The sequence below is a fragment of the Zalophus californianus genome, chromosome 9 (assembly GCF_009762305.2).
Source record: "Zalophus californianus isolate mZalCal1 chromosome 9, mZalCal1.pri.v2, whole genome shotgun sequence".
NCBI lineage: Eukaryota > Metazoa > Chordata > Mammalia > Carnivora > Otariidae > Zalophus > Zalophus californianus.
In genome coordinates this window covers 80,119,814-80,135,614 of record NC_045603.1, presented here as the reverse complement: position 1 = coordinate 80,135,614, position 15,801 = coordinate 80,119,814, and the positions used below count along the sequence as shown (strand labels likewise).

At 37.3% G+C, this 15,801-nt stretch overlaps 1 protein-coding gene across 3 annotated transcripts in view; it reads right to left on the bottom strand.

Moving 5' to 3' along the window:
* ITPR2 (inositol 1,4,5-trisphosphate receptor type 2) overlaps positions 1 to 15,801 on the bottom strand; it is a 499,981-nt gene that overhangs the window by 261,387 nt on the left and 222,793 nt on the right. For all 3 annotated transcript variants that reach the window (XR_003519864.2, XM_027593395.2, XM_027593396.2), the window contains one exon: positions 13,804 to 13,929. Coding sequence is in view for 2 of the 3 variants with exons in the window: in XM_027593395.2 (XP_027449196.2) it covers positions 13,804 to 13,929 (126 nt within the window). In the remaining variant the exon portion in view is untranslated. The remainder of the gene's footprint in view (positions 1 to 13,803; positions 13,930 to 15,801) is intronic.

Here is a 15,801-nt window from a genome sequence, read left to right as displayed (position 1 = left end):
TACTTATTAAAATCTTTTAAAACTTTCCAGGAAAAAAAAAGAACACCCCAAAATAACAATATTTCTTTATCCATTCTGTCTTTCATTTATTTTTACTGCCTCGTTCCAATAAAGATTGGAAATGATTCAAAAAAATGATACCCCATGAAATTAACTTTGATGTGTAATACATGTATTTTCAAAATTTCAACCTATTTGCACATATTATTCACATACCATTATTTCCTACAAAGCATGCCCTGTGTGATTCTCTAAACACTTATTTTAAAAGGCTATGTGATGAGCACTGGGTGTTATATGCAACTAATGAATCGTTGAACAGTACATCAAAAACTAATGATGTACTATATGTTGGCTAATTGAACATAATAAAGATAAAGTTGGAACTTTGAGCAATTGCAAAAACTAAAAATAAATAAAAATAAAAGGTAATATTTATTCCATCATGCCAATGCACCATCATGCTTTAAATCCATTTTTGGAATAAATTGAGGTATACATAACCAAAAACATAAATCATTTTCTTATTTTCCTAGTTATTTCCTTCTTGCTAGTCTTTTATGTGATTTCCCTATTTTTTTTTTTTGCAACTATAACGAATTGTGCAAAATTCTTATATTTACTTTCAGATTTTTGGTGTATATTCTACCAAAAGAGGAATCACCAGATGAGGATATAGAGACAGTTTTGTACTGTTGCTGGGCTGATCCTCTAAAATAACAAATGTACAATGTTATCAACAACCTATGTGTAGATACACAGGATGGTCCCTCATTATTTCCAACTAGCTCTTGTTTTCAGGCTCCGGTTGGGATCAGCTGATGTGAGGCACTGGCAGAACAGAGTAGGAGAGATAGAATTCAGGGACCTACTGGACCTCTGCTTCCAACTCCATCTTCTTCCCCTCACAGAGGTTTTGGCAGTGTCTGAATCTCTGGGGGCAGCCCCCACTGAGCCCTTCAGCAGTGTCCCCAGTAACAATGGCACTGTCTTCACCCCTTCATGCCTGGGTGCAAACAGCTTTGCAGTGTCCCCAATTCCAGGGTGCTCCCCTGTGCCTTCTTGGTCCCTTTCACACTGCCCACACCTCCTGGAGGATGCCATCTGGTTCCCGCAGAAACTGACTGTTCCCACCTGTAAATTATCATTATTTTCACCCATTTAATGATACCTAAAATTTATTTTGTGTTTCTGACATTACTAATGAGGGTTGGCACTTTCCACGTAATCACTTCATGCCAATATTTTGTCATGTACGGATGACTGAAAATCCTCTAACCACTTTAAGTGAGACCTGGATAATGACTGACATATGACATAGCATTTTAACATATTTTTCATAAGTTCTTTTGGATTATCATTTCACATACATTTTTCACATTCTGATTTTTTTATTTAGAATGTTATTTCATTACATTTCATTGTGTCAAATAATTCTTAGCATTCAGGCACTATTTTTTATTTAGATTGTTTCTATTTATTTAATATAAAGAAGAAAAAAACCTCCCTTCCACAAAAGCAAAGGATATTCTACACATTTTGTTCTAGTTTTTTTTGGAGTCCTCCTCTATCCCTGTACGCATCATGACTCCCATTTAACTCTTTACACTATCTGGGAGTTTGCTGCTGTAGTGACCTGATTTTTGGATTCTGATCAATTTTTTCTGGTATTGATATCCATCCAACTGTCCTCCAAACATTTACTGAACAGTGATTTCTTGTCTCACCCTTAGGTTGCTTGAGGTCTGTCTTATATCACTAATTACTATTTATATCTCTCTGGTATATTCCATGTATCATAATTTTTAAAATATTTTAAAATCTCTGTAAAATATTATAAAATATTAAAATAATCCCAAGCTCCATGTATCATTATTTTTCAAATTATTTGTTTAAATTATTATTATTTAAGTTAAAGCTAAATATTGGGGCACCTGGGTGGCCCCATTGGTTAAGCATCTGCCTTCAGCTCAGATCATGGTCCCAGGGTCCTGGGATTGAGCCCCGCATCGGGCTCCCTGCTCCGCGGGAAGCCTGCTTCTCCCTCTGCCTGCCACTCCCCCTGCTTGTGCTCTCTCTCTCTCTCTCTCTCTCTCAAATAAAATAAATAAAATCTTAAAAAAATAAATTAAAGCTAAATATTGGATTAGGAGTTAGGACAGTGAACCAAACAAAACAAAATCCCTACTCTTATATAAGAGTTTTTATTCTAATCAAGAAAGACACACAAAAGACAAATTAATAAATACATAATATCAGTGGAAAATAGAGCAAAGAGGATACTCTAGCGGAAAAATAAAGAAGGGCAGGCTGTACAGGGAGGAGGTGTATAGCTCGTTCTTATGCTACAGGAGGAGTGGGTACAGTGGAGGATTACTTTTACCTAACTTGCTTGGGGAACCTCTCTGGATAAGGCAACATTTTAACAAAAAACTGAAGGAAGTGAGGAAACAGCCCTGGGGGTTTCTGAGGAAAGAGCAAGTGAAACTCTGTCTCCACCAGTAGAATGTAAGTCCCTGACCTGGGAAACTAGTCTGACTTGCTCACCACTGCGCAGGCAGGACCTCAGCGCACAGTAGGTAGAAAACCATTTGCTGAAAAATAAATATGAAACAACATTTCTAGACATAATTATGCCTGACATTTCTCCCCTTGCATATATGATGTCCCTTCTCTCTTCCACTCTAAAGTCACCACTACTCTTCCAAAATGACAGATGGGATTTAAAAAGTTATATGCTAGAGCAGCACTGTCCAATAGGACTTTCTGCAGTGATGGAAATCTGCATCAGTGATGTCCAGCACATGTGCTTACTGGGCACTTAAAAGGTGGCTGGTGCTACTGAGGAACTGGATTGTCCATCAGATTTAATTTTACCTAATTAAAATTTAAATTTAAATGTGGCAAGCTGCTACCCTGCAGGACAGGGGAGCTCTAGTGCCAGTAACATACTTTTGATCACACAGACCAAGGAATACAAATCCTAAGGATCGTTTTTATATTCCTTGTAGACAGTAGACATGTTCCTCTAAACAGCTGAGGTGATATCACATATTTATTTTAATTTGCATCCCTTCATTCATGAGGCCAAAACTTCCAAACATTTGCTTTTTAAACATCTCCTTTTTAGGTGAGTCATCGGTTCATACACTCAGTTGGCTTTCTTAGAATTCTAAACTCATTTTGTAAAAAGATAGTATTTTTCTTAATATCAATATATATTAATTGTAGGAACCCTGAAAAAATATAGAAAGGCACAAAATAGAAAACAAAAATTACCTTTAATACAAAAATCCAGATAAAACCATGGTTATCCTCTTAGAATCCTTTCTTCTAATCTTTGTGCTCTACCACGTATATTTTACGTAACTGAAATTATTCTAGATAACCAGTTTTGTCTTCTCCTTTTTATACTCATCACTCGACCATTAGTACTTCCCACATTATTAAAAATCCTCAAGAAATCTCAATGACTCTATAACATCAATCTTATAGATATATCATAATTTATTGAACTATTTCTCTATTATTAAATTTTGAATCTATTTCTTACTGTATATTATTAAAACAGCATGTTGAACTTCTTTGACCATAAATCCTTGATATCATTTCTAATTATTTCCTGAGGACAGATTCGTGGAAAGTAAACTATTTGACACATTAAAAAGGTATGAAGGTTTCTTTTAATGTATTACCAAAATGCTTTTCAGAAAGACACCATGAATTTACAGTCTCATCAGCAAAGTATGCGAACCAACATTTAATATTATCTCTTTACTTTTATCTTTTTGTCCCTACAACTTTGATAGTTAGAAACTGGATCTTATTCTTCTTTGTATTTTTAAAAAATTATTAACAGTTGACTATTTTTTTCAAGGGTTTGCTTGTATTTCCTCCTCTATAAGTCATGAATGCCTGGGTCTTGACCATTTCATTATTAGATTGTTAGGGCTTTTCTTATCTATCTATATATATAAATTCTTTTTTTTTCTTTTTCAAGCATTGGGCCTTTAAAGATTTATTTATTTATTTTAGAGGGTGGGGAGCAGAAGGAGAGGAAGAGAGAAACCCAAGCAGGCTCCACCACTCAGCACGGAGTCGGACATGAGGCTCGATTTTACAACCCTGAGATCATGACCTGAGCCAAAAGCAAGAGTCGGAAGCTCAACCGACCGAGCCACCCCGGCGTCCCAAGTTCTTTATGTAAAGATTATTTAAGCCTTTTTAGAAATGTTAGTAACTTTTTTCTATTTTGATTTTTTATTGCTATGTGTGATGTTTTATGTACTTAAATTTGAATTTTCAAAAAATGAAACGTCTATTATTTTCCTTAGCTATTCTCATTCACCACTTTTATGCTTAAAAAGAACCTTCTCATCCAAAGGCAGATAAATATAGCCACCTATATTTCCATCCATTTTTATTGTGCCACATTTATCTCTAAAATCTTAATCTAATTGCAATTTACGCTATTATATGATTTAGGTTAGGAACTGAGTTCATTTCACCCCAAATAGCCAGTGTCCTCAAATGGCATTTTGATTTAGTTCAAATCAACAATTTTTGTTGAATGTCTATTCCATGTCAAGAATGTTCTATGTACCTGGGATTTATCGATGAATAAAATATATAAGAATCACTACCCTAATGGAGTTTATACTATCACTTTAATGTTACCAGGAGTAAGCAATCTACAGCCCATGGAGCAAATCTAGCTATAGCCACTCATTTACATATTGTCAATGGCTCCTTTCCCTTTAGTAACTGCTATGACCATAATAATAGTGGCCTGAAAAGCGAAAATATGAACTACCTTGCTTTCATGGAGAAAGTTTGCTCATCCCTGAAAATTACTAATCACTTCTTACTAATGGGTAATAATTTGTTTATGATATATTAGTATCTGCATATGTAAAAATCTGTTTATGCCTATTTATTTCATTCCATTGATATGTCCACTTAATTCGATGCTAAGACTACACTTACTTTGTTTTCAAATTGACTTCTTAAGTATTTTTCACTTCAGTGGACATTTATTTCACAAATACATATGGACTACCTACTATGTGTGAGACACTTCTAGGTCAGGTATGCAGCAATGAACCAAACAGACAAAATCCCTGCCCTCTGTTTCAGTAGGAACAAATACAAATGCATATAAAAATGTCACATGAGGATAAGTTCTGTGAAGAAAAATGAAGCAAGCGAAGGGGTAGGGGGCAGAAGGAAAAAGCTGCTACACACAGGGTGGTAAGTGAAGGCCTCTTTGAAGACTTTTAAGCAGGAACATGAAAGAAGTCTTGAGGATACCTGGAGGATCAGTGCATCCCAGGCAGATGCAAAAGTGCTTAGATGGGAGTGTGTGTGGCATATTTGAGGAGCAGCAAGGTGGTCATTAGATGGAACAGAGACCTGCTAGGGGAAATTAAGTGGATATGGAAAAGGGGAGGGGTGATCAGGGGAGAGGCCAAATCATGCAGATGTTTTACTTCAGGAGGAATTTAAGCAGAAGAGACCTGAGCCAACATTCTTCTTCTTCCTATTCTTTTGAATCATGATGGCTACTGTATAGATGAAGAATAGAGAATAGATGAAGAAGGGCGGCAAGTGTGAAAGCAGGGAAACAGGCTATGAGGCTACTGCAATGGTCCAGATGAGAGCTAATGGCAACTTGAAGCAGGTGGTAGTGATGGAAGTCTTCAGAAGTAGTCAGATTTTTAATATTTTAAGGCTAAACTTTGTAGAATTTGCTTAAGGAATGGATTTAAAGTGTAAGGAAACAAAGTTTATAGATAACACCAAGACATTTTGCTAGAATGCCTAGATTGAATAATGGAATTGTCATTTACTGAGATGCCAGAGACTTGAGAAGGAATTCATTTTTAGTGGGATATAGGAGTAAATGGGGAGCTTGAAGTTAGATAGCCAAATGGTGATGTCCTACAGGCAGTTAGATATGCGAGACTGGACATCGGGAGAAGGATCCAAGCTTCAATCAGTCTGGTATTAAAGACAGGAGAGTATTGAGATCAGCAAGCAAGTGATTGTAGACAGAGGGTAGTAAGTCAAAGGTTGAGTCTGGCACATTCCAATACTGAGAATCTAGAAAGATTTGGAGGAAAGAGCAAAGAAACGTAAGAAAGGGTGGGCAATGAGGAAGGAGGGAAGCAGAATGGAAATGATATCCTGGGGACCAAGTGAGAAGTGTTTCAGGAAGGAATTAATGAACTAAGACAAATGCTGTTAATGATTTAAAGAGCATGAAGTAGGATGCAGCATAGGGATCAACCAACCATCAATCAAGAATAGCCAAACAAGTATTCATTACATGTGGACACCACCACTATAACTTGGCCCGAAAAATAGAATTACAACTGAGGGAAAGGGGCCACACGAAGGATAAGGTTTATAGAGTACTTTATACTCTTCACTTGCCCTCAAGGCTAGCTAATATAAAAAGAACCCTTTAAAATAAGACATTTCAAAGGCTCATTCAACTTAAGAAAGTCAAGAAAACTCTAGAATCAAATCATCAACCAAAGATAATTGCAATTCCATCAAATTAAAGAACTTGGAAAGTGTGGCTCAAAGTACATATGAATTTTACCTTTACTCCTACTTCCAACCTATTTGGTAAGCTATGTAAAGGGAGAGAATGGCTCAATCAAGTGATCTATTTAAAAATAAAATACTCTGAGTTATCCAGCTAAGTAATGATTGATGGGGCAATGACATGACACTGCATTAGGTGCACCTCTAAATTATTTCTTGGTCTAATTTCATTCTGCCAATACATCGCTTAGAGTACCATTGGTCATTAGAGAAACTTGAAATTGATAGCAAAACTGGAAACTTCTTCAAAAGAAAAAATATAGTCTGGAGCTAACATTGACCACAGTCCACCCCCCATTCAGGTGCTTTCTAATAATGACTCAAATCCCTTGACTTTGAAACAACAATCAGTTACAAAGGCAAAAAAAGCATTTCTGCCCCACAAACACCAATTTTAGCCACATGGAACACAGAGGAACAACTTTTCATGAGTCTAGTATCTTTGCTGCCTGCCTAAATCTGGTGTATTTACAGAACACGGATACTGTCTGTCAGGGAATCAGAATGGAATTAAGTGTGTGAAACCTAGCACCAGTTTATTAAAAACAGTCTTTCAGGAAGATTTTCTTTTATGGATCTTAGCAAGATAAAAGATGAGGTGTTACAAACAGGAATAAGAAAGATACTAATTAAGACTCTTCAGAGAGTTTTACCCAAGAGCAAACAAAAAAGAACCTGGTAGAAATGACTCCAGAGCAACATGAAGAGAAAGGTGGAAGGTGGTATGAATGCCACTACATATTAATATTTCTGTTGCCTTTTAAGTAATATTGTTCTCCAAACTTCTACTAAAATAATCATCTGCCTTGTGCTGGCCGGACCCCACCTGAAACACTGGTTCCATCCCAAATGTCATACTTTTACATTGATTGATTCACGAATGTTGAACATTTATCCCAGGGATAAATCGCACTTGGTTGTGTTGGACGATCCTTTTAACGTACTGTTGGATCCTATTAGCTAGGATTTTGTTGAGAATTTTGGCATCCATATTCATCAGGGATATTGGTCTGAAATTCTCCTTTTTGATGGGGTCTTTGCCTGGTTTGGGGATCAAGGTAATGCTGGCCTCATAGAATGAGTCTGGAAGCTTTCCTTCTGTTTCTATTTTTTGAAACAGCTTCAGTAGAATAGGTATTATTTCTTCTTTGAATGTTTTGTAGAATCCCCAGGGAATCCATCAAGCCATGGACTCTTGTTTTTTGGGAGGTTTTTGATCACTGCTTCAATCTCATTACTGGTTATTGGTCTAGTCAAGTTGTCTATTTCTGTTTCAGTCTTGGTAGTTTACAGGTTTCCCCAGAAGGCATCCATTTCTTCCAGGTTGCGTAATTTATTGACATATAGTTGTTGATAATAATTTCTAATAATTGTTTCTATTTCCTTGGTGTTAGTCATGATCTCTCACCTTTCATTCACTAATTTTATTAATTTTGGTCCCTTCTCTTTTCTTTTGGATTAGTCTGGCCAGAGGTTTATAGATCTTATTAATTCTTTCAAAGAACCAGCTTCTAGTTTCGATGATCTGCTCTACTGTATTTCTGGTTTCTAATTCATTGATCTCTGCTCTAATCTTAATTATTTCTCTTTTAATTTGTGGCTTAAGCATCATTTGTTGTTTTTTTCTCCATTTCTTTAAGGTGTAAAGATAGTTGGTGCATTCGGGATTTTTAAAATTTTTTTTGAGTGAGGCTTGGATGGCTATGTGTTTCCCCCTTAGGACCACCTTTGCAGTATCCCATAGGTTTTGGACCAATGTGTTTTCATTCTCATTGGTTTCCATGAATTGTTTAAGTTCTTCTTTGATTTCCTGGTTGACCCAATCAATCAATGTGATAGAACACATTAATAAGAGGAGAGAGAAGAACCATATGGTCCTCTCAATTGATGCAGAAAAAGCATTTGACAAAATGCAGCATCCTTTCCTGCTTAAAACTCTTCAGAATATAGGGATAGAGAGAACATTCCTCAATTTCATAAAATCCATCTATGAAAAACCCACAGCATATATCATTCTCAATAGAGAAAAGCTGAGAGCTTTCCCTTAAGATCAGGAACACAAGGATGCCCACTCTCGCCACTACTATTCAACACAGTACTAGAAGTCCTAGCAACAGCAATCAGACAACAAAAAGAAATAAAAGGTATTCAAATTGGCAAAGAAGAAGTCAAACTCTCTCCGCAGATGACGTGGTACTTTATGTGGAAAACCCAAAAGACTTCACCCCCAAATTACTAGAACTCATACAGCAATTCAGTAATGTGGCAGGATACAAAATCAATGCACAGAAATCAGTTGCTTTCTTATACACTAACAATGCAACTGTAGAAAGAGAAATTAGAGAATCGATTCCATTTACAATAGCACCAAAAACCATAAGATACCTCGGAATAAACCTAACCAAAGAGGTAAAGGATCTATACTCTAGGAACTACAGAACACTCATGAAAGAAATTGATGAAGACACAAAAAGATGGAAAAACATTCCATGCTTATGGATCAGAAAAATAAACATTGTTAAAATGTCTATGCTGCCCTGGGCAATCTATACCTTCAATGCCACCCTGATCAAAATTCCAATAGCATTTTTCAAAGTGCTGGAACAAGCAATCCTAAAATTTGTATGGAATCAGAAAAGACTCCAAATCACCAAGGAAATGTTGAAAAAGAAAAACAAAGCTGGAGGCATCATGTTGCCTGATTTCAAGTTATATTACAAAGCCCTGATCACCAAGACAGCATGGTACTGGCACAAAAACAGACATATAGATCAATGGAACAGAATAGATAGCCCAGATATGAACCCTCAACTCTATGGTCAAATAATCTTTGACAAAGCAGGAAAAAATATGCAATGGAAAAAAGACAGTCTCTTCAATAAATGGTGCTGAGAAAAATTGGACAGCTATACACAGAAGAATGAAACGCCACCATTCTCTTACACCATACACAAAGATAAACTCAAAATGGATGAAAGAACTCAATGTGAGACAGGAATTCATCAAAATCCTAGAGGAGAACATAGGCAGGAACCTCTTTGACATCAGCCACAGCAACTTCTTTCAAGACATGTCCCCAAAGGCAAGAGAAACAAAAGCAAAAATGAACTTTTGGGACTTCATCAAGATAAAAAGCTTCTGCACAGCAAAGGAAACAGTCAAGAAAACAAAGAGGCAACCCACAGTATGGGAGAAGATTTTTGCAAATGATACTACAGACAAAGGGCTGATATCCAAGATCTATAAAGAACTTCTCAAACTCAACACCCAAAAAACAAATAATATCAAGTCAAAAAGTGGGCAGAAGACATGAACAGACACTTCTCCAAAGAAGACATACAAATGGCTAACAGACACATGAAAAAATGTTCATCATCATTAGCCATCAGGGAAATTCAAATCCAAACCACACTGAGATACCACCTTACACCAGTTAAAATGGCAAAAACTGACAAAGTAAAGAAACAACAAATGTTGGAGAGGTTGTGGAGAAAAAGGAACCCTCTTACACTGTTGGTGAGAATGCAAGTTGGTACAGCCACTTTGGAAAACAGTGTGGAGGTGCCTCAAAAAATTAAAAATAGAGCTACCCTATGACCCAGCAATTGCCCTACTTGGTATTTACCCCAAAGACACAGGACGTAGTGAAAAGAAGGGCCATATGCACCCCAATGTTCATAGCAGCAATGTCCACAATAGCCAAACTGTGGAAAGAGCCGAGATGCCCTTCCACAGATGAATGGATAAAGAAGATATGGTCCATATATACAATGGAATATTACTCAGCCATCAGAAAGGATGCATACCCAAAAACACTGACATATTAGAGAGAACCCAAAAGTATATTGAAAACAGGAAGGAGCCCAGAACAAATTTGAGAAGCTGTTATGGAAAAAGCACCAGGTTAGGCTCCAGCAGATTTCCCAGATCTGCTTCTGGCTAGGCAAGTCACCCTATGCTAGCAAATTAATCTCTCTGGAACTCAGGGGCAAAATTATGAGGTCAACCTCGATGGTCTTAAGTTCTTTAAATTGTATGACTTTATTTGAAAGTAGATCACCAGCAAGGAGAATATATTGCTTATGGTAAATACCTACATCTTTGCTGAACTGAATCATTCTATGTTGCTACAGAAGGAGGAAATAGGCAAAAATTATAATACATAACAATTTGGCTCAAAATTAAGAGCTTTTCACAATTAAAGTTATGTAATAATGAAACCAGTTGTCTCAAAAAAATAGTGAGATAACTCCTACTAGAAATATACAGGTAGGTGCTGAAGAGTGTGAGCTATTATGACTGCCAGTCTCTTCCAACCCTAAGATCCTATGATTCTTTAGGTCCAATTCACCACATACCTTTCCTCCAGGTTACCTCCACCATTTCTCACTGATGTAAATCAGCTGCTCCAGGATTTCATCACTTCATGGGAATATCTCCATTTAGCCCATCTCTATGTCAAGTCATTACTCCGCATGTCCAGTTTCCCAGACATGGTTTCTGGCTCTTGCCTGTACTGGCTGGTCCTCCTTTTGGTTATCTTCAACATTATTATTTGGTATAGGTATGGAGGAAACTTGTTGAAATTGCTTTAAAGGCTACATATAACCTTGTAATAATACCAGTGATGTTACCATGATGTGGATGAAATAGATGATGTTACCAGCTTTCTGATTAAGTGCCACTCATGTGCTAAGAGCTTTATATGCATTATCTCATTGAAGCCTCCTGGCAACCCTATGAGGAATGCGTATCCATTTTACAAATAAGGAAACTGAGTCAGAGCGGTAAGTACTTTGCTCAAGGTAACTGAGCTAGGAAGAGGCAGAATCTGGACTTGAACGCTAGTCTGGCTAATGCCTCTAAAGTACCTACTCTTAAACTACTATATTCTACTGCAATGGTTCCCAGAGTGTGGTCCCTGGACCAGCAGCGTCAGCGTCACCTGGAAATGTGTTAAAAATGCAAAGATTCACATCTACTGAATCAGAAACTCTGGAGTGGGGTTCAGCAATCTGTGCTTTAGCAAACCCTCCAGATAATCCTGATGCTCACTGAAGTTTGAGAACTACTGATCTACTCAACTGAAAATTTGCCTAGGAAACCACACTCTACTTATTTAAACAACTTTTTGTATTTGAATTTGAGTGTGTGGTGGCTCCTTAATCTCTCTTCAAGGGCAGAAAGACAAAGCCCAGTTACAGAAAAGCCAGGTTTCCTGTCCCTTCCCTGAAATAGGAAGGGTGATTCTTTGTCATTCTTGGTGAGGGGATAAGAAAGCAGCTGTTTTAAAATATAAACAAGAGGGAAACCAGAAGGAAAGAAAAAAAATGCTTTTTACAGTATAGCTAAGCTACTGTGGTTAGACATAATGAGTGAGTAGACTAAAAAGATCTCAAAATTCCCTTCAAGCCTTTATATAATAAATAACATTAATGTCTACTTAATCAAAAATAGTTAAAATAAAAAATCCTTCCTAGCAGGCATGCTTTTTTTTTTTTTTTTTTTACAAAAAAGAATACCTACATCTTAGCTTTATAAATACATCAACGGCAAGGGTGCCTCCACGGTGGCATAACCAATGGCAGTTACCATCAGCTTCTTTGTTTTAAAAAATAAAACTCCTTTTAGCTTTGCAGCTCACACTGCCTAGAATGTGACCTTGGTCTTTTCAAGCTTCTCTTTAGTCTGTAGCACTGTGCAACTCTGCAAATCAGTCTATAATCTCTTTAATATCTTCCCGCACGTGCAATTTTAAAGCTCAGTCATCGACATAGAACCCATCCTTTACTTAAAGGTCTCTAGAGATCCTTGTAGCCCATCAGATACAAGGGCTTTCACAAGGACATGGGGGTCAATATGAGTGGTATGAAAATCATGTGTAAAACAAGATTATTTCTCCACAGGTACTGTTTGCCTGCAAAAAGTAATGAGTGGCTTTTCAGTCTATAGAAATGAAGTAAACTAGGAACTGCCTTACTCCATTCATGCTTGAACCTAGTGGAGTTGGCTCATACTACACCACATTGAAGGTGAAATAAGCACATTTCACCTGCAAAGTCCTGCTGTCTGAGTCTGAGTTGATGTTTTATTATATCCCCCTTGTCTTCCTTCCTTCCAGAAAGTGTTGGAGGGAGGCAGTTAGCTAGTGGATAACCGTCAGCATCCATTCTTATAAGACAGTAGAAATATGGACCTCACTAACTCTCCTCTCCTCCAACTACATCTAAATAAGGTCTGTGTAAAGCTACCAGCACTCAGGAATGTAGAGAGTCAAAAAAACTGGAACAGCCCGCCATAAGTCATCGCAGGTCTAAGGATTATCTGTACACTATCTTCCACTAGTGAAACCCTTATTTGAACATTATATCCCATCACTTCAAAGGGAAAACTAAAAATTAAAAAAACAAAATAATAAACCCTCTATCTTATGACAATTCAACATGCCAAAAAAAGGGGGGGAGGGAGCTGAAGATATACTAACTAAAATTAATCCCTATCTATAAAGAAGATTCCTTCCTTCCTTTCTTCATTCATTCATTCACTCAATTTTACTCAAAAACATATGCTAGACAATATCTAGAAAATGCCAACCGGCTCCACATGTCCTCTCCAATTCCCCCAAAAGGCCAAACAGGAGGAAATGGACTCAGTAAAAAGCAGGACCTATTTTGACTGACGAGTCAAACCAGATGATTCAATTACTGGAGCACTCTCCCAAAGAAAACTCTGAATAGGCAACACTGAGCAATGCCAAGCCCTGGGTAGTCTGGTCAAGTACCGATCTGTCTGAAAGCAGCGCTCAAGGCCTCCTGAGATCTCTTCCATCTATAGTTTGTAATTGCATCCATGATAAGAGGCTGAATACAAATTGACCTCTGCCAATGTCTTCCCCAACCTATATAAAAAGGCCCCTAAAATTCCACTTGATAACAAATCAATATAGCTAGTGGTAAAAGTAGAAATGGACACTTTGTTTCTATACACAGTATATTGGGTATTTTGTGTATAGGAACTCATTAAATCTCACTCACATCTTATGAAATCTTTTTGAATGTAATGGATTACATCCATTACATGGAGGGTTTAATTCCAAATTTTCATCCAGACCCTTGATCCTGTTTAGTCGAAATATGTATCAACAACCTAACTAAACATGAAGTAGTGTTTAATGGTGAAAGTGTAACTCACCCTGGCCATGTCCACCAAGAAGTTCTCAAATAATTTCCAAATGTGGTTACTGGTGTAGATTTCTTTCATTTCCACTTCAGTGTCCACATAACAGTGATTAACAAAATTCACATAAGCAATTTTAACCTGTGCAAGTTTCAAATACAAAAGAAAGTGAGTTTTGTTCATTGTTCATTTTCAAAAATCAAATATGAAAGGTTAAATAAAATCTCGGTTAGTTACTACCGTGGATTATAGCATGTTTTATGTCTACCTAGAAAGCATTCCCATTTCCCTTCTCTTACTAAAACCCTCCAGGCCCCGACCTAGTAGCCCATTCCCCTGCGCCCAGTGTTGGAATGCACAAGTACACCTGACAGAAACCAAGTCTGTCCTAGTTGAGACACTGAGAGTCAAATGTGCTCCCTTTCCCTGTCTTCCTTCCTCTCCCTCTCCCTCCCCTTCTTTCTGTCTCTTTCTCTGACATTCTGTCATTCTCTCTCTCTCGCTCATTACTAAAGTGGAACAAGGTAAACCCAAACTCCAAGAATCCATCTTCGGCAAGTACATGGAGGACAATTATGCACAGAAAAAGAGAATGAGGCAAAACCACAAAGGAACAGGGGACAAGAGATGGAAAGAATTCTGACATTGTTTGAACCTCTTGATCCATCAGAACAACTATCCTTCAAATTCCCAAATACAGGATCCAATAAAATTCCCTTTTTTAAATTTAAACAGTTCAAGTTAGGTTTCTGTTGTTTACAACCAAGAGAGTTCTAATATAACATTTAAATGTGTTGATTAAATAATACTTTAATGCCATTCAGAAATATTTAAGTTACTATTTCTGAGAAGAAACAGGCTCACAGTTTACAAAAAAACTATATTACTTTAAAGTGTAGTACCACTCTTTCCCATATTTAACAAAATCCCTCATAAAGGACTGGGATGAGTCTCACCAACACAGAGTATTTCTGAAGTGTGTAGAACAGTAGTGTTTGTGGTTCTTCTCTTTCCTTTCTTTATTTTTTTTTTTAATGAAAATGTGATGAGGGGTGTCTGAGTGGCTCAGTCGGTTAAGCATCTGACTCTGGATTTCAACTCAAGTCATGATCTCAGGGTCATGAGATCAAGCCCCGAGTCAGGCTCTATGCTCAGCGCGGAGGCTGCTTGGGATTGTCTCTCTCCCTTTCCCTCTGTCCCTCCCTCTGGCTCACATGTGTGTGTGCTCGCTCCCTCTCTCTCTCAAGGAATAAATAAATAAATAAATAATGGGATGGGTGCTATAAACCACCCTAAATGAATATACATACAAAATCATGTAAATAATTTCAAGGATTCATAGAATCCAAGTTAGAACCATAAGGAATACAGGGTCAGCTTTCATGCCCTTAGTGCTTCTCTGTCCTTGACTAAGGCCAAAAAGCAGACAGGGTGCCTGTGTCAAGAACTGATCATAGGGTAGGGAGACTTTAGAACCATTCAGTGCATTATCATAATCATCTTGACAGCAGCTTATATTTATTCATTGTTTGCTACACGTCAAACCCTTCAGCATTTTGTATGTAATATCTTCCTTAATTCCACCCTCCAGCAATCCTCTCAGATACATACCAGAATTGTTCTGCTTTAAAATTGTGGAAATGAAAGATCAGAAAGGTTAAGTAACCTGCTGGAATCAGTCACACAGCTAGAAGTAATGGATCCAGGATTCTGACTCAGTCTTTAATTCATTTGTTCATTCATTCAAAACATACTTATTAGGTATAGTCTCAGGATCAGGTAATATAATGGTACATAGAAACAACCTAGTTTCTTCTCTCATCACGCTTATAATCTTGGGCAAGGATGTGAAGGCTACAGACCTTTATTAATAACATTCAAATGTCAAATTTCAAATTGTAGACTCTTACAACTCTACTATGAGAGGCCAAGGAAGTTTTCCTTAAGGAGGTAATGCTTGAATCAAGATATGAAGGATGAAGAGGAGTGAAGCAGGTGAACATAAGGGGCCAG